This window comes from Ambystoma mexicanum, chromosome 3p (genome assembly GCF_040938575.1).
Source record: "Ambystoma mexicanum isolate Mex_15411 chromosome 3p, UKY_AmexF1_1, whole genome shotgun sequence".
Taxonomy (NCBI): Eukaryota; Metazoa; Chordata; class Amphibia; order Caudata; family Ambystomatidae; genus Ambystoma; species Ambystoma mexicanum.
In genome coordinates this window covers 682,195,019-682,217,461 of record NC_090925.1, presented here as the reverse complement: position 1 = coordinate 682,217,461, position 22,443 = coordinate 682,195,019, and the positions used below count along the sequence as shown (strand labels likewise).

At 45.7% G+C, this 22,443-nt stretch overlaps 1 protein-coding gene across 1 annotated transcript in view; it reads left to right on the top strand.

Moving 5' to 3' along the window:
• SNCB (synuclein beta) overlaps positions 1-22,443 on the top strand; it is a 223,585-nt gene that overhangs the window by 183,406 nt on the left and 17,736 nt on the right. Inside the window, exon 5 of the mRNA XM_069651475.1 lies at positions 7,956-8,045. Coding sequence (XP_069507576.1) covers positions 7,956-8,045 — 90 coding nt within the window. The remainder of the gene's footprint in view (positions 1-7,955; positions 8,046-22,443) is intronic.

The window sequence follows — 22,443 nt, the reverse complement described above, 5'->3', positions numbered from 1 at the left end:
AACCCTTTGTCGAATACGTCAGAGAAGTCCTTGTACACTGCTGGTATTTCGGATGTTGGATCACTCAGCGTGGCACTAATGGAGGAAGACATTAGCCACCAAGGCCAAACAAGGAGACAAAGACGTCACATCCGGGTTTTGAAAACAATGTTGGGTACAAAACACAGAAGAGAAATGTACCGTTTGTTTGATCCAGTCAATTACAGGGTTATGAGTCCGGAGCCAGGATAGACCAAGAATGATCCCAAACTGTGGAGCCGAAATAAGGTCGAACACTATTTGTTCAGTGTGACCTTCTGTGGTAGACATGTAAAGCGGGACCGTCTGTTCTGTTACCCATCCGGATACCAGACGAGAACCGTCTACGGCATCTACCTCCTCAGGTCTAACCTTAGGAACTACCATTAAACCATGGCGTTTAGCCAATTGTATATCCATATAATTTCCGCTAGCCCCTGAATCAATCATAACTAGATTGGTGAAGGGCTCAACACCAGGGATCGCAAAATACATGGCAAGATAGATGTGTGAGAAGGGAGGACATTGGTCCGAGCCGTCCATTTGATGACTCATCCTTAAGGCTCGGCTTAAGGACGAGTCTTGGCATTTCCCGCTGTCTTACCAGGTCTCCTAGGGCATACACGAATGTAATGGCCAGAGTGGCCACAATAGAAGCATAGGTTGTTAACCATACGCCGTTCTCGTTCGGCTTTGGTTAGTGGACCTCTGATTGCCCCTATTTGCATTGGTTCGGCTTCTCCTGAAAGGGCAGGAGAGGCCGTTTCTGACTTGGCTGAGAAGCAAAGGTCAGGGATACTCCATTCGCCACGTCTTTGTCGCAGCCGAGCGTCAACCTGCAGGACCAAGTCCAACAGTTCCGGAAAACCGGACGGTAGAGCAGGCACCACTGACAGAGCGCCCTTTAGCTCATCTGAAAGTCCCTTATAGAAGACGGCTGCCTTATCCTGTTCGGGCCTTGTGGTTTCTGCTGCTAACTGATTAAAACGGGCAAGATAGGATAGAAGGTCTGTTTTGCCCTGGCTGATAGCAAGGAATTCAAGATCTGAAGTTTGCGCCTTGTAACGCATGTCAAACACGCTATTCATAGACTGAATAAGGGCATCAAAGTCATACAGGGCTGGGTCGTTGGCTTCGAGTAATGGGTTAGCCCAAGCCGCTGCTGTTCCTCCCAAATGGGAAAGAAGAAACGCTGCTTTAGAAGTAGCGTCCGGAAATGCCAATGGTCGACAAAGGAAATGCAGACGGCATTGATTTACGAAGGTCCGATAGGTTTTCGGATCTCCAAAAAAGCGTTCCGGAGGGGCCAAGGGAAAGGGTCCAGGAAGCACAATGGGTGCCGAAGCAGGTGGTGGCGCCTGGCGTACAGGAGGAGCTGCTTCAGCAGCAACATCGCCAAACTCCTCATCGGGAGGTAACGGCTGCACAAAACTCTGAAGCACATCCATGCGTTGATGGAGAGTCGCATGTGCGGATGCCATGTCGGTGCGCAAGGCCGTAAAGGCTTGCATCACGGCAGCCATTGGATCAGCTCCGGTTTCCATAACCGACAGGCAAAAATAGGCTCCTAAATCTGTCACACTTTAACACAACTTGAAAAAGGATACAGACTTATAAAGGATACAGAATCAGCATCCACCTTGGGAGCCCCTCTGCTCTGGGATATCTTGAACGCGATGTTAACAAGACTTTCCCCCCAAGAGCGCAGCCTGTAGAAATAAACTATAACTAACAGGCCAGGGGCTTGAGTGAAAAGGCAGGTGCAGCGACAACAGAGCTAAGGGAACAAAGCAAAACGATGGTTCAAGAGAGCAGCCAAAGTTACCAAAGTGCAGCAATCACCCACCCGCAATTACCCTCTCTTACCTGCTTAGTCAAAAAGTTGTCCCGTAATCTATGTGAGTTCAGCAAAGTGATGACAAGGTGAAGAAGGAAGAAAGTCTCAGTTGAAGGAAGTCTACAATAATCCACCTAACCCGAACGGCACGAGGGCGCAACTAGATAGTCCAAATATAATCCCCAAGGAATTCAGCAAAGCGTCACCAAAGTGAAAATAGCCAATCCAAGTAGTGACCACCAAATCAGGAGAGCGTCCAATCGGTCACTTCGATGTGTAGAGCAATGTTTCTTGTGATGAGAGCAGCGTTGTTGATAGATCCAGAAAAGGAGTGTTTTGTGGGCTTGTGAAATACGTGAGGGTGAAGGGTTCAGAAAGTCAGTGGAGTTAGCAGCCAGTAGAGAGAAAAGAAACTTGAATAGAAGTCCAGTTCAGATTTTCCTAATGTTCTGAATTGCGTTGAACATGAGGTTAGCAAATTCCAAGGCGTCACAACAAACAAGGGCAAGAGGGAAACTGTCCGTTTGGAAAAGCCGTGAGTTCGTTTACCAAGGGAAAACAGCCGAGGGAAATGGCGCCAGGAATCGTAGGGGAAAAATGTTCAAGAGTAATCCTTAAAGCATGAGCCGGGTCCAGGAAACACAGGAATCAGGATATCAATAAAACGAGCACTCAAACTAATTACTTAATTTAGGAGCACCCGTTGCAGGGATACGCCGTACTAAATACTGGTATCATTTCCAGAACGCAAGACATGTTGCGTGCGCTTCACGTGACCGCGGGAAGAAGGAATGCTGGATAATGTAGTGCGGCGTATTCCACGAACTGAAAGCAGTCGCCAGGGCAGCTTCCACATAAAAATAGACGCCCCAGGACGTCTGTAAGCAGGAATGCGGGGCATGACACTCAAGCAAGGGGTTACTGAGTGAAGACTATATTGGCTGGGTTCTTTAAGTTCACCTGGGGCTGATCTGGGACCAGTAGATCCGAGCAAGGCTATATCTGACCTGTCCACCATGTTAGATTTTACACAGGCTCTCTTACCCTCCCTGCATTTGCCTGCACTGGGTTGGTGACTATTGTGTTTCCAGCATGCACATTTAGAGCTGTGATCATTCTCAGTAGGTTTTCATACTCCTCTGATTCAGTGGTGTTGCTGAATGTGTGTGGGAAAATAGGTACAATGTTTCACCTGAGTGATGTTCAGTCATCGGGGAATAATGGCAATGCAACTTTGCTGTGTGTACTGCTTTCCTTGTGCTTGGGACGTCCTGGGATTGAAAGATTGTGTTTTGGGACAGTGGAGTTTACTGCGGGTGCCATAACTTTGAAAATGGGATTCTTCTTTAGTGCTGGGTGAGCTGATAAGTGTGTCCGGACCTACACTACATTTGGATAGGGTGAAGAGTGAGTCTCCCTTAAAGGGAAAGCCTTCAATTTCAGGATTGTTTATTTGGGTCTAGCTACGTGTAGCTTTGTGCTATCTCACCTCGGGAGCGAGAAACTTGGGACTAGCCTGTGTTGATGCCATGTGACTGTCCCTTCCCAGGCATTGGTGACCCAGTCAAGTTGACTAGGGGATCCCTTCCTTCTGCTCCTAGCCCCAACATCCATTGGCTTAGGATGGCACCTTCCTGCCAGTCCCCAGACTCAAGTGGAAACTTAGTCATAGAGTTGTCAATATAGAGGTTGACGATGATAGGAGAGAGGATAATTCCTGCGTTATGGCTGCACATAACAGGTCATGTTTGGATATTTTTAAGTCTGTCTGGACAAGTTGATGCCTGTTGGTGAAGGATGAGGTTAAACATAGAAGAGCAGATTCATCTCGTACCATGCCAGTGGCAAGGACTGTGGGACGACCTTCACGGTCGACTATATCAAAGGCAGCAGAGGTTGAGCAGGACCAACAGCCATGGATCTCTCATACTCAATGTGAGGAGAGCATCCTCGTTGACCTGGAAGGTGTTTGTGGTCTGTGATTCATTTTTGGTAGTATCTGGATTGATAGTCCTGTAGGAGGTTGTACGCAGTTGGAGGACACTTGACTGATGATCTTGTAGATAAAGGACAGCTGTGATGGGGTGGGTACTTGGCCAACTCTGGGTCAAGGGTTGTTTTTTCAGCAGGGGTAAGATCTCTCCTATCTTCCTAGTATTGGGGGAAATGCCTTTTGACAGGGATGTTTTGTTGTTGTGAAGGAGGTAGGGGAAAGGGCTTTTAATCTGATGGATCTGACCAGAGGGGACAGAGGAAGTGTCTCAACATTTAGCAACGGGAGGCGGTTAGGTCGGCTCGGCTTATCGGTTTGAACTGGATCCATTTTGGTATATTGCGAGATGAGTGTGACGTGTGCAGTTTGAATGGAGTTGTCAATGTCTTGCCAGATTGTGTTTGCTTTTCTAAGTCAAGAACATATTGCTGGCAGTGTATTTTTATTTGGGTTGAAATTCGTTTGTTCGAGAATATGATGTTGCAGTTTTTCAGTGTTTATATTGCGTTTCCTCCTTTGACTGCTTTGTCGATGCTCATTGGCTATGGAGAGCAGGTTGCTGTAATGTTCCTGGAATAGTGTGTACTGTTGCCACTGGGAATTTACCAGATTTTTCTCTTGGTAGCTTACTACGAGTACCTAGAAGCGAATGCCATTAGTCTGATGTGGCACATGTTCAGGGGAGCATTGGTATTGACTGTATCCAGCAAGGACCTGTTGCGTGCCCTTTGGCGAATTTCAGAGTTATTAGAAGGCTCGGCGGTGGATGATGGGTGGGTGAGGTTTTCTCAAAGGTCATGCACAGCAAAGTTTCTAAAGGAGTTATATGGCATCTTCATTGGTTTGCTATGTGCTACGCGGTCGTGTGGTGAAATTAGACTGCTATTGCTGCATGAGATGTCCAGTCATCAAAAGAAACCTCTTTGTCTGACTGTATACATCTGTACTCTGTGATACTATGTTACCATTGACTCTGAACTGTAAACAAGTTTTTGATTGGGTGGCTTCTTTGTAACCCTTAATCAAGCCTTCTTAACCTCTGATACAGCACCTCGATGCCCGTGGGCTGTAGTGCGCTCTACAAATTCAAAATATATTTTTTTTAATGGAATAGGCGAGCTAGGCATATCCTTCTATCTTGACCAACATCTTTGACTTCAGCATCCCTTATCATTTTGCTTCCTTTCTCCTTTGTTATGTGGGCGCACTGAGGCCTATGGGCGGGTTGCGCATTATAAAAACCAAAGAATAATAATAATAATGAGATGTTTTACTGATGCCATTAAGGAAAGGCCAGTGGCTTGCTTTGGTGTATGCAGATTTGGAGGTACATTGTTGGATATTTAGGGAGTCAAGGATGCTTTTTCTCGTTTTCCATGTTGCTTGCGGTTTGGTGAGTTGGATTCTACTAGAGAGGTGTTGTTTGGGTGTTTGACAGATGCTATTGTGGTGAGTTGTAAGTTTGCTGAGAAAAGTGGCTTTGTTGGAGAGTGTGTGTGTGTGTGTGTGTGTGTGTGGTGAGGGTCTTGCGAGGGTGTGACACTTTCTCGCACCTTTAGTTTATTGTGGGCCCTCCTGCAGTCTTTCCCATGAGGCCACTCTCTCTGTTAGGGAACAGCCCGTTTCTATTATGAAGAGCGTCAAGGTTGAGAGCAGTGATGGGATCAGGCATGGGTTTGTGACTGTTGGCTGCAAAATGACCCTGACACTTTCTCTTGTACTATTATATGTAGATAAAAGACTTTAACAATCTATCCTACCCCATAGGAGGATTGCACGACCCATGGGCTGTGGCAAGTAATACAGCGCATGCCCCCTAACTACTTGAACAATTAGTGAACTGTGGTAGGAGGACTGTAGAAAATTAGATTTGGACAAACAGGTGGCATGATTCCTATGTGTAATTAACTTTTCCCGCCACTGAAGATTTTTGCAAAGGGGATTTGACCCAATAGATGATAACACAGCCCTGTACAACTCTTTTCGCCCGATTATGGCATTCTATGAAAAGTGGTAGGAAACCAGGCACGGTGTTACTGTACATTTGCACTGGTTTTGTACAACTTACACTGTATTGTCATGTAACAATTACATTTGTTTCTATTGGTTTATTTTGATCTTATTTTTATATTTCCATTATTAACCCTTTATGTTATTGTTTGAATTTTACTACTTTGATTATGTGTTTCACCTGTCGGTCATGGTCAGAAAATTGATGTTCTTGCGACAACTCTATGTGAACAATTAAATTACCTTTGATGTTTAGGTTACTGTCTGAGCAAATAGTACTTTAAGGCTCGCACCAACTTTCGCCAACTCGTAACTGCATACTGCTCAGTTACCGCCATAGAGTACGCACTGACTTTCCGGTGCTCTGAACCTTAACAGGCACCTACTCTTCTGTGCCCTGAACGATAGGGACTGGCAGAGTGCCCACACGTAGATACATCTATAGATTAGAAGACCCAGCCCTAAATTAGGATAGTCTAAGTTTCATGGTCTGTCCTGTGGTGCATTTCTTCATGTATAAACTTGCGTAATTTCACAGAAGTACACCTAGATGTTGATGCAGCGTCAGATCCAGCCACTGTCGTCAAAGGGCGGAAGCTCTCCCAAATTTAGGAGGTTGCAGAGTGAAGGCGGCGCTCTACAATAACTCTCAGCCCAGGGAGCAATGGGAATGGGTGGCTAGAAGAGGAGAATGTCGGATCCCTCACCTGTGAGAGCAGTGTGTTTAAGTCTAGGCAATCATTAACAGGCTGCACCCACAATCGTACAGGGGCACAGGCCTGTCCACCTCCGTGTATCCCCCAGAATGAAAACAAAGTCTTAACTCTCTGCTCAGCTTCTCCCATTGATTGACATCTTTTGGTGAAACTAAATATCATCTGAATTGGGTTAAAAGGTGGATTTAATGGGACACATGAAGGTGTAATAGATATTCAGCCTCCTGGGCTCAGAAGAAGATGGGGGGGTCGAGAGCCCGATGGGTCAAACAGCTTCACGCAGCAATCTACGTGTAACCTGCAGGCCACACATCCAGTTCTTGCGGAGAAACTGATGTAGGTGTTTGCTTGCTATGCTGAGACAACCTCATGAAGATTCCCAGCACAAGCAAGGTCAGCTGGGAACAGCGAGACCGTTTATATATTAGGGTTACTGAACCCAGAGTGTACAAAGCAAGGGCACAATTGATAGTGGGCATGCAGGCACATAAAGTGGTATTGGGTGAACACTCTTGGCCTCGCCAACACGCTTTTTAAAACTGTCCTCCACCCTCTCCCCCAAAGCATGTGAGGCTGACTACTCCCCTGGTTTGGTGGGAGGATGTTGGGAGTTGTTGAGTGGGATGTGGAGGATGCTTTACGATCTGCGAGTTTGTGAATGCGGAGAGCGTATTGGATGGTTGGTTGAGGGTGGGCATCTGGGGTGTGTGTGTTCCAAGAAAAAAGTGGGCACAGCTCGTAATCCTGGAGACCATGGTGACATGACTACATCGACTTTCTGATGCTTGCACCGTAGTTCCGGTCAGAGGTCATGTTGTCTTTAGTGTCACGGAACCCTTGTTTTGGGAGGATCATAACTTGTGATCCCAGAGACCATGGTGCCAGAACTCCATTGACTTTCTGATGCTAGACCGGCAGTTTCGGCCAGAGGGCAGGTCGTCTTTGGCGTTACTGGACCCTTGTGGTGGGAGGGGCACGAGATGCGAAGTGAGGTTTCTCTAGTCCAGAAAGGACCTTTGTTTGCAAAGATGGAGTTGGGCTGTGTTTGGTGATCGACCTCCTCCTCAGACTGAAGGAAAGGAAAGAATAGTCAGAAACTACTAAAAGAATTTAACGTTGACAGCCCAAATTGAAATTCTATCAGTTTGCCCATATTTGTGTATAGAAATATTTTAAAATGAGGACAACATACATGAAGACGATGACATCCAAACACACAAATGTTGAAATGTTTGACAAATGCGGTGCATAATTTATGAGGTTGATAGCCACTCAAACAAATCCATACCTCCTCACATCTCTCTTTCTAATAAACAATGTGTTCCTATTTTGAGAGTGTTCCTTATTATAACATTTGTTTTACCGTCTCCCCCCAATGCAGCCTGAGGAGGTTGGCCAGGAGGTCATGGAAGGTTCTGGAGCAGAGCCGTTGCTGGAACCGGAAGGGGAGAACTATGAAGAGGCCCCTCAGGTAAGGACTGCATGCAACAACTGGTGGGAGGAGGGGGTTGAGGAGTTGGAACGGCCGCATAAAGAGACGTTATACCTGTAGGAAAGCTGGGCAAGTCAAGTACACACTTCAGAGATCTTCGTGCAATGTACATTCAGGGCCTGGAGGATAGCTCCGGGGCAATGCACTCGCCTTGGAAACAAGATGATGCAGATCAACAGAGGTTCGATCCCCTTGTCTGTACTTAGAAACCTCTCGTATTAAATGCGTTATAAATAACCAATTACAATTACGCCTTTAAACCCTTCCAGGTTGATAAAATGAATAATGTTAAATTGGGTAGTATAACCGTCTAGAAGGAGGAGAAACACGACATGACGCTCTACATAAAACAATGTTGTTTTATGTAGGAGGAGAAACACGACATGACGCTCTACATAAAACAATGTTGTTTTATGTAGGATCTTCGGGCACACAATTGTAACCTTTGAAAGGCTTGGAACGCTAATGTTTAAATACATCGTGATCTTCCAGTACATGACTTGGTTAGAGGCCGCTGAGCCACTGAATGAGGCTGGCTTCGGAGGTCTTCCACTAACACCAGGTGATTGAAAGAAACAGTGTCTAAGGAAGCCATGAGGAGCTGGTCAGAGACAATCCAAGGCTGCAGAAAACACACAGCCGTCTGAGGGGATGTGACGCTCTGATTCCTTACCGGAAATCCCTTTGAGTCCACCTCCAGAGTCCCTGTCCAAACCTTTAAATGAACGAGCTCCTCTCCCCTTAGAAAGGACAGAAGTGGCCTGCATCTCCTAGAAGCCCATTCTGCATTTTGCAGAATCTTCTCTGGATCGAAGCTGCCTACGATCTCAACTGAGAAGGGCCTAAGAACACGAATGAACAAAGGAGCAGCAGAGTAGTTGGGTTTGTCAATTTGTAATGATGGCATTCAATCCTATTCCTCGTCACAATATCCACAGATATCATGATGGATCCAATCTGTATTCCTTTGCTTTGTTCAAAGAATCTAGAACTCCTGGCTCAGGAATGCTTTGCCACAAGTGAAGTCTTAATGAAACAATAGCGATTTCTCTAACACGCCTTGTTTTGATTGAGCAGGTGTCTGCAACTTTAGGCTCCTGTAGAGGTTTTGGACTGCAGCTCGTAGCAGACCTAGACTGCATAGGGAATGGTGAGGGATCATGGGAGTTGTAGTTCACACCATCTGGAGAGCTACAGGTTGCAGACCCTTGTGATAGATGGAGGAGTTATACAAGCAGCAAAGCGATGAGGAAGAAAGGAGTGGGGAGGTGGCATGTAAGAACGAAGTAGGAAGAAAAAAGGCAGAAATGGAGAACAAGGGTGAAGCAGGGAAAGCAGAGAGGAATGTAGCCACTGAGGCTCCGAAGGAGGACATTGGATCACAGGGAAGTTGAAGAGCTGCCAGTTTGCTGCAGTAGGTAGGTCCTCCATGAGTCACTAGAGTGGAACAAGGGCCCAAAAAGATTAAGGGTGTTCAAAAAGTTGGACGAAAGGATAAAAGAAAAACGAAATCGATATTAGGAATAACATTACTTTTTATTTTTTATTTTATTGTGATTTAGTTTACACAAAACCTTACACAACATTCAAGATAAAAGAAAATCACATTCATCAAAAATGAATTCATATTGAAATTCATACATCACATATAACAATTTCATACAATTCGAGTACAATCAATCACATTTAAAAAACGAACTAGTGCAAGGACGAGAGACACGTTTTCCCCCCCACATAAATCTCGACCACAAGATCTCCTTTGAATTGCATGAGCAAAACCTCGACCCTTCTTTAGCAAATGAAGTCAATCTAATCACAGTTAACGAATGGCAGTCCATGATCCAATGTTTTAATGTTTCCATAGTATTGTCAGAATTACAAAAGCGACAGGCCACGAAAGGATCATCTACAGGAGAAGAACTTTCCCAGTGTTTGATACGTTCTTTAGACTTCATTTGGTTTAACCTGAAACGCAAATATGTTGTACGAGCCCTCTGACATGGAAAACATTTAAGATATACAGAAAGATTACCAAACCTTCAAGGGAACATTGCGTACTCGCGATAGGATGAATACGAACCCAAAGCTTCCAATTTCAGTCTCCAGTCGTCCCTGAACAATTTAGATTTTACCGCTTTGGGATTACCCAACAATTACAACTCGGATGACCCAATTCTATCAAGCAGACTACTCATCGAACCCCTGAATGAAGTAACAGATTTAACAGAGCATTTTACCTGGATTTGAATGAAATCTGCAAATAATGAATTGTGCTGAGGAGACAAAAACATATGGAAGATTGACAGCTGTTTCCACTGAAATCTGGCATTAAGTGAGATCAAGTTCAACTCATGGCAAATAATTGCATTAGGGATAGAACTTGAAAGCCCCAACACATTTTTCCAAAACATGCCCAGCATGGAATCCAGGCATGGGCCAAGAGTCACGAATACAATATCTAAACCATACATTATCACTGGCTCGATCGTTCCCAAATCATATTGTATTGCAAGGAGACAGCAAAAACGGCATAGTTTCATAAAGATCCCTTCATGTGGGACTGTAAGGGCACCGTTTTCTTTCTCATAATGGTACTCCACTCCTTAATGGACGAAGAATTCCACCACATAGTTTTAGGCTTCCTGTTGGACAAGAAAATCACCACCTTAGATTTTGAAATATATTCAGTTTTAATTGGAGCCCCGCTGAGTTTTATCGAAAATAATGATGTCCGCGAAGGCCAAACCAGTGAAGTTTCAAATGGCCCAATTTTACCGATATCACCTCATAATTCGCCTCAATATCCCTTAGATAGAGATCGAAAAGTGTCAGTGCAAGAGTACATCATTGTCTAAGCCCCAAGTTGGTAGAAATTACCCTAGAAACGGCACCTTCCTTATTAAGGTGAATCCTCAGCAATGAATGTTTATGCAACAAAGCAATGAACTGCTCCAATTTTCTTGGTACCTTTTAGTTCCAGCAGTTTATCCCATAACCGCTGTCGGTTTACACAATTGAAATCAGAGGACAAATCCAGGGAGGCCATATAAATATCCCCCCACCCCCTTGGTATCCCATTACCGTCTGCGTGTTTCAATACAGTGGCATTGAGGGACGTGCCCATCTGTCTACAAAATCCCACCTGAAAACAAGACTGAATATCATTTTTACCCAAGAAGGTGTAGAGGTCTTTTAATAACAAGATCGAAAAGACCTTCCTGGACGAGTTGATCAGGGCAATGGGTCTATAGTACCCAGATCACTAGGATCACCCGTTTTAGGAATCAATATAATAATAGACTCAGAGCAAGAAGCAGGAAATACATGAGATGCATTAATTTCATGAAAATGGGGTTTGAAAAAATTAGCCCAAGCAATAGGATCCTTTTTTAATAAGAAAGGTGGAAGCCCACCAGTGCCTGGGTCCCTAGACGGTTTAAGTTTATTGATGGCCCAAATTATATCCTCCACTTCCCAAGGACACAAATCATCTGTGGATGAATTATCTAGCCAGTTCTGAGTGTGGTAAGAATCCGCTGAGATGTTACATTTCTTAGAATAGAAGTACACCCAAGTATCTTCTGGGATAACATTCCCCATATTCCAAGTCCCTGCCTCAGACTTCTTATTAATAAGAGACCAAATGTCTCTGAAATTAGCGTTCAAGAGAGTCCTCAGCATTGCTTGGTTGTCTCTCAGTGCGAGATCGTATCTCAGTTAACCAAGTTCTTATGACATTGACCTTCCTGCTTCTTGCGTTTTTAAGACACTTGTCAGTGTTCAGCTCCCTTTTCTTCAGCAACCTAATGGCACAATGTTTGAGGGTCTTGGAGTTTTTTTTATTTTAGAATTAAAATGGTGAGGATATGCTTTTTGGTGCAACATTCAGAATCAAAAGAGATCCTATGAATACGCTCAATGATACGTGTGTCCAAAGATGTATCAAGTAGTAAGGAGAATAACATTCCTTATAGCGAATATTCACGTGCAACACCATGTTCCAGTTCTGGATAAATCAACATAACATAACATAACTGCTACTGGGTGGATATTAATTTGCTATGCATGCAGTAACAATTCAAGAACGAAGTGTGGAAGCAGGGAGCACGAAGGCCACTCAAGGATCTGGGGATGTCACCTAAAAGGGTTCTATGTTTGTTCATCGACAGTCATTTTTACGACTGCCTTATTTTACGGGTACACATTTACGAAAAAAGGTGCATCGAAATGTTTTTATTTTTTGGGGGGCGGGTCCCCCCAAATCCTCGTTACCCACCTATTTTTTATTGTTGCCGACCCCCCCCAACCCTTTATCTGCCCTTTCCCACCCCCCAAAATGTTGATTATCTTTTTCGTAATTCTGTACTCGTAAAAAAGTCAGTCGTAAAAATGACTGTCAATGAAACAATGGTATACCCCTAAAAGGGATTTAAAATTTACTACACCTACAGTGAGATCCCAAAGAGATCCGGCAGAAGATCTACGATCTAATACACTTGCCATGAGATTCCAAAGACCGCTAATTCAAGCGTAGCTGGTTTGGGGGTTTCAGAGGCTGACAGTCAAATTATCTGTACCACCAGTAGCTTTTACAATGCTCGAGATGCTGACGGTGACATCACACAGAAAAGACACGTGGGGGTGAGAGGAAATGCTCACGTGATTTCACAGAATCTGGGCAAACAGAGCCCTGAGGATGTAATTGTGGAGGTGCTCAGTCAGCTACACGCCGCAGAGGCTGTGAGACTCAACTACGCGCAGAGGGCGTGACAATCCAATTGAGGCATGGAGGATTATGAGCAACGGAGAATGTGTTATCCCGAGGCGGTGCAACAAGCACACAGTAAAAAATGCTGCAACAGCACAAATTCGAAGGCAATTTAAAAAAAACGGATATACACTAATACTAATGTGGTGATCTACATAACGCTTCATGCTAGATGCTTCCACTTTCTAAGTGAAGTAATAAGGCGTGCCGGTGCCGCCATTGTGTCACCATTATTACCCTCTTTTGGAATCAAGGCCATGCTCGCTCTGTGCCCGGCCTATAAGCGAGAAAGAGAAACATGGGGAACAATACAAGATATAGGAGTAGCTGGCATATTTAATAAGCTCTACGATCGAGCGTAGGATCCCAATCGGAAACTGACACGAGCGCCCGCTGTTATGAAGGCAGCGGGAATGGATTTACAAATGGGACAGGCCAATGGCTGGTGAACTGACAGCACGAGGTCAGTGAGAGGGCAAGTACACCAGAAACCAGTTGATTAAGACTATAGACCGGAAGTGAACACCTGAACGATACACACAAGGCACAGTTAAGAAGAGGACTGGGTGCTAATATTCCAGGCTGTAATTTTTGCTGAAAATGTGATCCGGAGGGAAAAGGAGGGTGTTTGACGAGTGTAAGCCCCGCAGAGAGGCTTCAGGAGGTCCAAAGGTGTCACCACATAGGCAACGCTACATCTACTGTCAGTCAATGCGCTTGCCAGAAAAACTGGCTCACCATGTGGTAGCGAGGCCAAATGCCCAGGATGTAGCCTTTGTAAGGTGGCTCAGATTACAGCATATCACACGGACGAAATCTCTATAAGGGGAGTTCTAACAGGTTACATATACATATAGTAGTAATCCTTTATTAACAGAAACCTATCCTACTGTATTTTTCAGTAAAGCCACGGACACCAAAAGACCTTAAAACAGGAAAGCTGCACTTAAAACAATAGCAAAAAATGGGTTTGAAATACAAACACTAGGATATCTCACGCCTGTCCCACCAACGAATTTGAAAGGGCTGAGGCAGCAGGCTTAGTCGTTAGCTTAACATGGCACTGACACTCTACCAGTGGCTTCGCTAAGGGGAAGCTGGGGGTGCCCATGCTGCCCCTCTGAAATCCTGGGCCCCCCCTACCTAAGGCAAGCAGTGACCGTGTTCTTTGTTCGCTGTGCTTTTTGTGACACTCACTAAGGCAAATGTCTGCATATGATATGTTATGATATGGTATTTATAACGCGCCTATACACAAGTTTTTCAAGGCACGACGAGGCAAGGGGGGGACACAAAGGGAAGACAGAGACAATGATCCTACTAAGCCAGAGGACAATGAGATCGCGCAAGTGCAGGGGAGGGGAGAAAAGGAAAAAAGTGCGAGGGGGAAGGGGAGTGGGCAGTGCGGTACATAGGATAACAGTAAAAATAAATAAAAAAACAATAAATAAGAAGTGCAGCCGGGTGATGGCAAGTGCCGGGGTAAGTGCAGACATCAAGTGTCAGGTGCTGGTAGGGGGCTGTTGGGATACAGAGAACAGCCAGCGAGTGTAGGGAGGCAGTGCAGGTGTGCAGCTGGCAGGGGAGGGGACCTGGGCCCGAGAACAGAGGGTAGGCAGGTGCCAGGGCAGTTTCAGTTTCAGCCAGGAGTTCAGCAGGGGAGCAGAGGAGAGAAAGCAGAAGCAAAGAGGAAGGTCTTGAGGTGCTTCCGGAACCGGAGATGGTTCTCCTCAAGTTTCAGTGAGGCAGGGAGGCTGTTCCAGAGGGAGGCCGCAGCCGAGGAAAGATCTACCACCAACTCGTTGCTTGGAGAAGCGACTGACCCTGAGGGAATTGGAGGCAGTTGACCAAAGGGCAAATACTCTTCTTTTGTCTCAAGGCTAGCAGTGCTTGGTATGCATTCTGGCATCGGTATGAACATGAACACGAGCCACTTCTCAGGTGTTCCCGCCCGGCTTCTGCACAGCGAACTCCATAGTGTGCAGAGCTGCTTGCAGCCCCCGCCATCAGAATGTAGCCCACGAAACTGCTAATGATGGGCCATTAGTCACTGAATGGTTTTGTGCCTGCATTCCGATGGGAGGGGAGGTGCAGTGTGGTGTGGGTAGTTGGTGTGCACAAAATCCTCTCTGCAGAAGTGCTTGTGATGTCACGCATTCCCCCCCCTACTTTTGTCTTTGGCCCCCTCTGTGCTCCTCCTAAATTTGATTTGTGGCGACACCACTGCTCGCTACCCCAGCACTGCGGGTCTACTCACGTATCTGTTATGACATGTCCCATACATTCTACAGGGAAAGTATTAAAGTGCTTGTTTTAGTTGCTTTTTGCATCTATTTAACATTTACGAATAGTTTTGAAACCTCTCTATGGAATATGTGTGATAGTTCCGTGAGGAGATTTTAAAGGCTGTTATCTGAATGTTCATGGTCCTGTGTCGCCATCTGGTGGCTGTTTGAGAAATGAAGTCGTTGCATTTCCAATTCTGTGGTTTCACCTTCGTTCCACCTGGAAGGTAATGAGTGTGTTTAGTGATCGGACGGCTCGTCAGCACGGGGAGATCAGATGGTCCTAGTACTATTAGTCATTACTCTTAGTCCGAGTCTTCCTCGACACGGTTCTTAATTTTGAGGCTCTAACCTCCATGACCAAAACCCATTTTTAATGTATTCTGCAACTGTCCCCTCCCTCCAGTGGTAAATAACCCGCAGTGCCCACTGCTCCCCAGTTACATAATTAGGTTCTCCAATCCTGGCCCCTCAATTCCGGGAAGGGAGTGTAAGGCGGCGGTCACAAGTACTGTGACGAGGAAGCATAGGACTAGGAGCAATGAAGATCAAATCATTAGCTCCACCTCCCTCTCCTTTGTCACAGTAATTACTTTTGAGGCACACCAAAGTTACAGATGGAAAAGGGACCATGATTAGACAACAGAGGCCTCCTTTATGCAACAGCGCATCCCACCATCACAGGCGCCTGGCAGCTGATGCAATCCTGCCTTCAGCTATAGGCGTAAAGGATTCACAGCAGTGAATCGGGCCAACCAGGATGACGCTTCACACATTCCATGGAGGGGGCTACTCCAAGCATCAGCCTACCATGACACCAGTACCCCCATAGATTTACCCCAAACTACTGCCGGAGTAGGAACTCAATGTCCGCCGAAGCCCAGAACAAGTGAATCGAATCCATCTGCTAAGAAGCTCGTCAAAACTTGCACCCACTCCTGCTGACACCACGGACAAGGGGAGGCTCGAGGACCCATCTGCCGCTGGGCAATTACTTCACGAAAAAGGGGCCCATCCTTCAGGAAGGAGGACTCCGCCCTCTTCAGCAGATCCAACAACCCCAGGGTATTGGCAAATCTATATATTCTCCCATCAGAAGACTGAGCTCCCATAGAGTGCTTCTTGTTTTGGATGGGACTTTTATAGCCCATCCTCATAGAGCCAAGCCCCCAAATCTTTTTCATAGCAACGCTACAACCAATCAAACCTCTGGATTGCTGGAATGAGAACACAAAACTCTTGGACGGACCTAAACGCGCATTGGCAATGCTAACAGTTTTGTTTTTTGTGGAGCATGGGAAAGGCATTTGATATGAACTGGCAATCGATGGTAGTAGCTGCAAAATGGGGCGAATACCAGGGCATCTAATAGCAGTGCCTGACAAATGCCTAATACCTATGCACAAGCCAAAATTGTTGACTTTGCCAATGTATGTTTTTGACAGGGCTTCAGTGAAGGAGATGCATAGTGCTTATACATCGAGTGTGTGAGGGCAGACCTGTTGAAGACATTTTTATTACACCAGTAGTGCGTTTATAGCTCCAATTCATTCATTAACTCTCATATGACTGCATTGAAAAAACGCTACAAGGCACTTCCAACACCACATTTGATGGTAAGGCTTGATTAAAGCAAGCTCAATGAAATCCCAGGAGGATTTGTTTTGGGCAGGCACGGGCAGGAAGTGGGTGTGAACGGCCATAGGGGTCAGCATGGCCATGGGCAGTCAGTGGGTGGGTAAATAACCCAACAACACCTGCAAGCTCTGTGTCCCTCCTCATATGCCAGTTCTCCCTATCTGTACACTGATACAATAGTTTTGCATCCACTGACTCCAACATCCCCCATTGCATTTCTGCTAGATTCTGGAGTCCCAAGAAGAGACCATCACCTGAAAACTGTCTTGAACGCGATCCCATGACTTATTCATGGAAGTTTGCAGATTCGGAGACTTGCCCTGCAAAGACGAAGAATACACCTGTATTCCACTGCTAATAGTCCTTCACACATGTACTGTTTCTGAGGCAGCATTCAGAGTCCATAAAAAGAATCCCCGGGAAACATGTGCCATAGTCTGATCAGGCTACTCCTAATCACCCCACATTACAGCAGAGGTCGTGTGAAGAACATGAACGCAATAACCCTATGCCATGGTTGTGACGAGTGGTCTCTACTCCCTGGAGGATACTCTGCTGGAAAGACTTCGCCGATACACCATTTTGACCATTGTGAGAATCCCCAATAGACACATGTCAAGGAGAGGAGCCTTATGCAGGGCATATCCGACATGGAACAAGCAGGTGATTAGCCACTGCGGTCGGGCTCCCCTTGATGACTTCTGTGAGTAGGACTTCGGAGCACATCTACCAATCTACTCTTGATATTCGGATGATCCTGCATGTTACCCGGATCCTCCCCAAGTATAGAGAGGGTTATAACGCCTGCTATCGCTAGCAAAGCCACTGGCTCAATTGACAGGCCTGAAAGGTGTGCTCTATACTTAGAATACATTTGACACAATGAGTGGCTGCTCCAGTGCTAATCTGGAAGGGCAGCTGGAGTGAGGGTTCCTTTCCAATTCAGAGTCTTCCATGAAGTATGATCCAAGCCTTCTCAGGTTATCTTGGAGTCTACCTACTCCTTATCGGGGACCTGTACACATGGACAAGAAGTCTGTAAGCGAAGGAAGAATGTGGGTGGTCTACTGCCGATAAAGAGCGTTTGGATAGCCATGATGGCCGAGCATGGTGAAGTCAAAAGCCTTATCCCCCTGACCGGGCTTGTGTGTCAGGGAAAATAATTGAATTCTCTCCTAACATATCGCTCGGTGGGGTATCAGTCTGCATGCCTACTTAGCTGAATGGGCATTTGGAGCCCAATTTTAGTGGGTCACCCTGGGTCGCCCAGTTGGCTCATTGGCCCGACAGTTCCATATCATGGTGGATTGAGACGCACCTCAGTATCCTTTGATATGTGACCAAAATAGTTTTTGACAACCTTGAAGACCGCTCCTAAGGACATTGAATGGAAGGAAATATCAGGGGAACTTCCGTGCCGCCTCGCAAAGCACAGATGCATTATGTCTCGAAAGCCGTCTCTGAGGACTAAGGCCAATATCCTCAAACCCTCAGAAATCCAGTCAAAAGGGGAGACGCCTGTATCTGCATGAAACCGAAGATAGTTGGACAATCCAATTCTTCATCAGCAAACTTTCACCATTCAGAAGATCCCTAAGCACTGCGTCTAAGGAGACTAAGGCATATTGCTCGCCCACTGAGAATGGTGTGCACCCACCTACTAAAGCCACCCTGGAAGCCTGTCATGGAATGTCTGAATTATCGAGTCCCCACGAATAGGCTTGGGTTCCAGGCCCCCTCCTCCTCCAGAGGAAATGTCCTGTCAGAATTCTGGTTCATGAGACCTGCTCCAGGACCTTCCCGTCCTTTAGAATGGCCCTTTTGATGACCTAGGGACCAGTCACCCAGTCTGTATGTTGACCATATCTCTTTCCCTACTGTGTGCTCTGTGCCTGCCCAGCGAACCAACTGTGATAAAGTATAGACGGCAGGCAATACTGATTAGGGTTTACACAGAGGTTTATTGCAGGAGCCCCCGGCGGACGCAGCCGTCCGAAGATCAACCACCATCTCTCAATAGCTCTGGAATGCAGGGGCATTCCACTGCTCCATCAATGCATTCACCTGCATACCAGGTGACACCATATATAACATCTTCCCCCCCTACAACAATGCTGACAATCATAAATGATAAATGAATCCCATGCCGGCAGTTGTATGTAAAATGTATATAGTGCGCACTCTAGCTAATAGGTATTGTTATGTATTTTAGCCATTGTTTCCTATAGGGTAAAGGTCAAGTTTGTTCAATGCATTAGTGCTACCAGGAGCACATCATTTGTTACATGTTGTTTTTATATGTATGATTCTGGTAAGGTTTGGATTGTATGATGCTTGCATGGGTGTTGCTTCACCGATGTGGTTGCACCCAGGTCCGTCACGGCCTTCAGACCCATCAAGTTCGGAAAGCGTACAGAAAATTCTTAATCCCTCCACCCCTATGCAGTTCAGCAATGTCGCTTCTCTTAAATCGTCATTGAACTTGGTTCCCCCAATTGCCCTCAGATACACTTGGAACCCATCAATCCATTGTTCCCATGGACAAATCGGGTTCCCTGCTTGTGGGACGAACTGGACTGGCGCAGTTATGTGCTGCATGTCCCCAAAATTGTTATTCCCTTACAAATGGTGATGGAATTGTCCTTGAGCCAACAGAACTGTCTGCTGTCTGGCGTCAACTGCTCTCTTTTTTCTTTTTTTTCCTTCTTAGCAAAAGTATATTAGGTTCCCTGTATTAAGTAACACAGTTATTATATGGCCATTGCACTCTTCATTTGCCCTTCATGCAATATCTTGTGTGCTCAGTGAGACTTGGGTCATGCAGTCTTTATTTGGTAACGCAGCCCATGTCAAATTCACTCACCCAGAACTGCTTGCGCTTAAATACCAATTATTTTGGTCATACAGGGCTTCGTACAATGGTCGTCTTGGTAACCATGTATACAGTCCCCAAGATGGCCGCCACGTTGCAGGCACGTTCAGAGGACCTTTCCTCTAAAGCAATGGCTCAGTTTGTTAGTCGATACACTTTCAAATGATCCGGCTCTTGAGTCCTTCCTTCATCACTAAATATGCAATCCTTATATTTTTTTCACTGGGCACGTAGCAACGGAACAATACCTTCATTCGGTAGCATGTGCGGAAAACCTCCTCCTTCCGCCCCGTGCCAGAAATCATCCGACGCCTATCTCACAGCAGTCCGTTCGCTGCTGGGCTCTCACACTTGCATATGGTCACCGCACCCAGGACTTCCCCGGGGGCCCCCTGCTAAGCCTCGGCGCCAATTGTGATAAAGTATAGATGGCAGGCAATTCTGATTAGGGTTCACACAGAGGTTTATTGCAGGAGCCCCTTGTGGACGCCGCCGCCCGAAGATGAACCACCATCTCTCAATAGTTCTGGAATGCAGGGCCATTCCAGAGCTCCATCAAAACATTCACGTGCATACCAGGTGACACCATATATAACTTTCAACAATAGAGAGGCCACCTCGCTAGTTAGGTTATAGACACATAATTCGCTGGATATTGGTGGGATACTCACATCTGTGGGGGAAGTGCAAACCTAAAAAACAGAAGTCTTAGGAGAATTCAACCTGACTTCATCAGTAATTCTGTTTCAAAAGCAAATTTTAATATAAATAGTAATCATATAAAAACACATAAAAACTAACATAGAAAACTAGCTAAAGTGACAAGTGCTTCATAGACAGTGCTTGGTATTCATCATCAAGGAGAAAACTGTATCTCTACTATGAGGTACTCTACTAACCTCAAGTGTACAGGTCAACATGTAAACAGTTCTTGAATACTTGTAACATTCATTCTTCGCTGAACATTAAACCTCACAATATATACATATAGAAGAATGAATGTTACAAGTATTCAAGAACTGTTTACATGTTGACCTGTACACTTGAGGTTAGTAGAGTACCTCATAGTAGAGATACAGTTTTCTCCTTGATGATGAATACCAAGCACTGTCTATGAAGCACTTGTCACTTTAGCTAGTTTTCTATGTTAGTTTTTATGTGTTTTTATATGATTACTATTTATATTAAAATTTGCTTTTGAAACAGAATTACTGATGAAGTCAGGTTGAATTCTCCTAAGACTTCTGTTTTTTAGGTTTGCACTTCCCCCCACAGATGTGAGTATCCCACCAATATCCAGCGAATTATGTGTCTATAACCTAACTAGCGAGGTGGCCTCTCTTTTGTTGAAAGTTCATTTACGTCAGGTTTAAAACCACCCCGCTTTTTCTGCTTATACCTGATTTCCCTCCCATTTTTCTACTTAAGACACCGTATATAACACCAACCTTCTCCCCGTTCATAAATGGTCACCCGTTTAGCCCACGCCATACTCTGGCCGAGTCATCATCTCTATCTAACAGCCAGGGCATTGTGCAGCCTTGTATTTGGATCCACCAGCAGTGAAATCGGGTAGGACAGGTATCTTACCAACCTGGGACTTTCAGCCACCTAGCGGGCTCGTTGTCCGTGCATACCACAACCTCACTCCCCCACCCCCAAAAGAAGGCCCAACAATCATTGTCTGCTCTGCATTGCCGCAGTTGTTTTTTCTCATTCCGAGGCATCAGGGGTGTTGCTAGGTCTGGCAAAGATCTGGGGCTACACTAATGTCGGGATTGGGGGCTAGCTAGCCTTTTGGCTGTAAACCCTGAGAGTCTATCCGGGGCTACAACCAAAAGACCCGGGGCTATAGCCCCCTAAACCACCCCCTAGCAACGCCTCGGCTCCTGCAAGCTGTTTCCTGGACCTTGCTATCTGCATGTATTCTGTGCATTTACACTGGCAAACGTTATGCAGAACCTCTTCAAGTAAGTGTTCTAGCTGAGCCTGTGATCTTTGTGGAATTACATCATAACACAGAATTTTAAATCTGCATGACCTCACCGGTGCCCAGGCACACAGCAACTCCCAGTCCTGGGCCCTCTGTATGCTCCCTGTCTGCAGCTCCAATACAGTTTCCCCTCTGCCTTTCACTCAGACATGTCCTCTCCTCAGCCTGGGGAGGCTCCGGGAAGTCTCTCCCCACCTCTCTTAATCGCGTGACAAGTAGGGGTGGCAGTGGAGAGAGAGTTTGCTAATTCCTGTTGCTCCACCAAAGTCCAGCAGTAAGGGAGTCATGTCCTATTGTTGCTCACTTAGGTCCCTGTTTGGAAGACAAGACTATAGTAACTTAGGAATTGCTGGATACTGGGGTCTTAATACCACCAGAAAGAAGGGGGCAGGAAATAAATACTTAAAAAATGGATTTTTCTGTCATGGGTATTGTTTCCACAAATGTACTGGAATAAGGAAGAGAGATGCAGAGGTAATCGCTATTGCCATAAATAGCCTCTGTGCACGTTTTGTTGACTTGAAACAATTGAAAGGCTGGGCACGCCTTGTGCTTTCTTTCTTACATTACGAGCAAGGTGAATAAATATGGAGGAGTGTGTGGATAGGGGGTGTGGTCCTAAATGAAGTCATTTTAGAGCAGGAATCTGCAACCTGCGACTCTCCAGATATTTGGACTAAGTCTCCCATGATCCATCACCATTGACTATGCTGGATAGGGCTGGTGGGGGTTGTAGTCCCAAACATCTGGAAAAGCAATGGTCGCAGACCCTTGTTCTAGAGAGAGAGTTCAAACCTAAAGAAAGCTTGCAGGCGCACCTT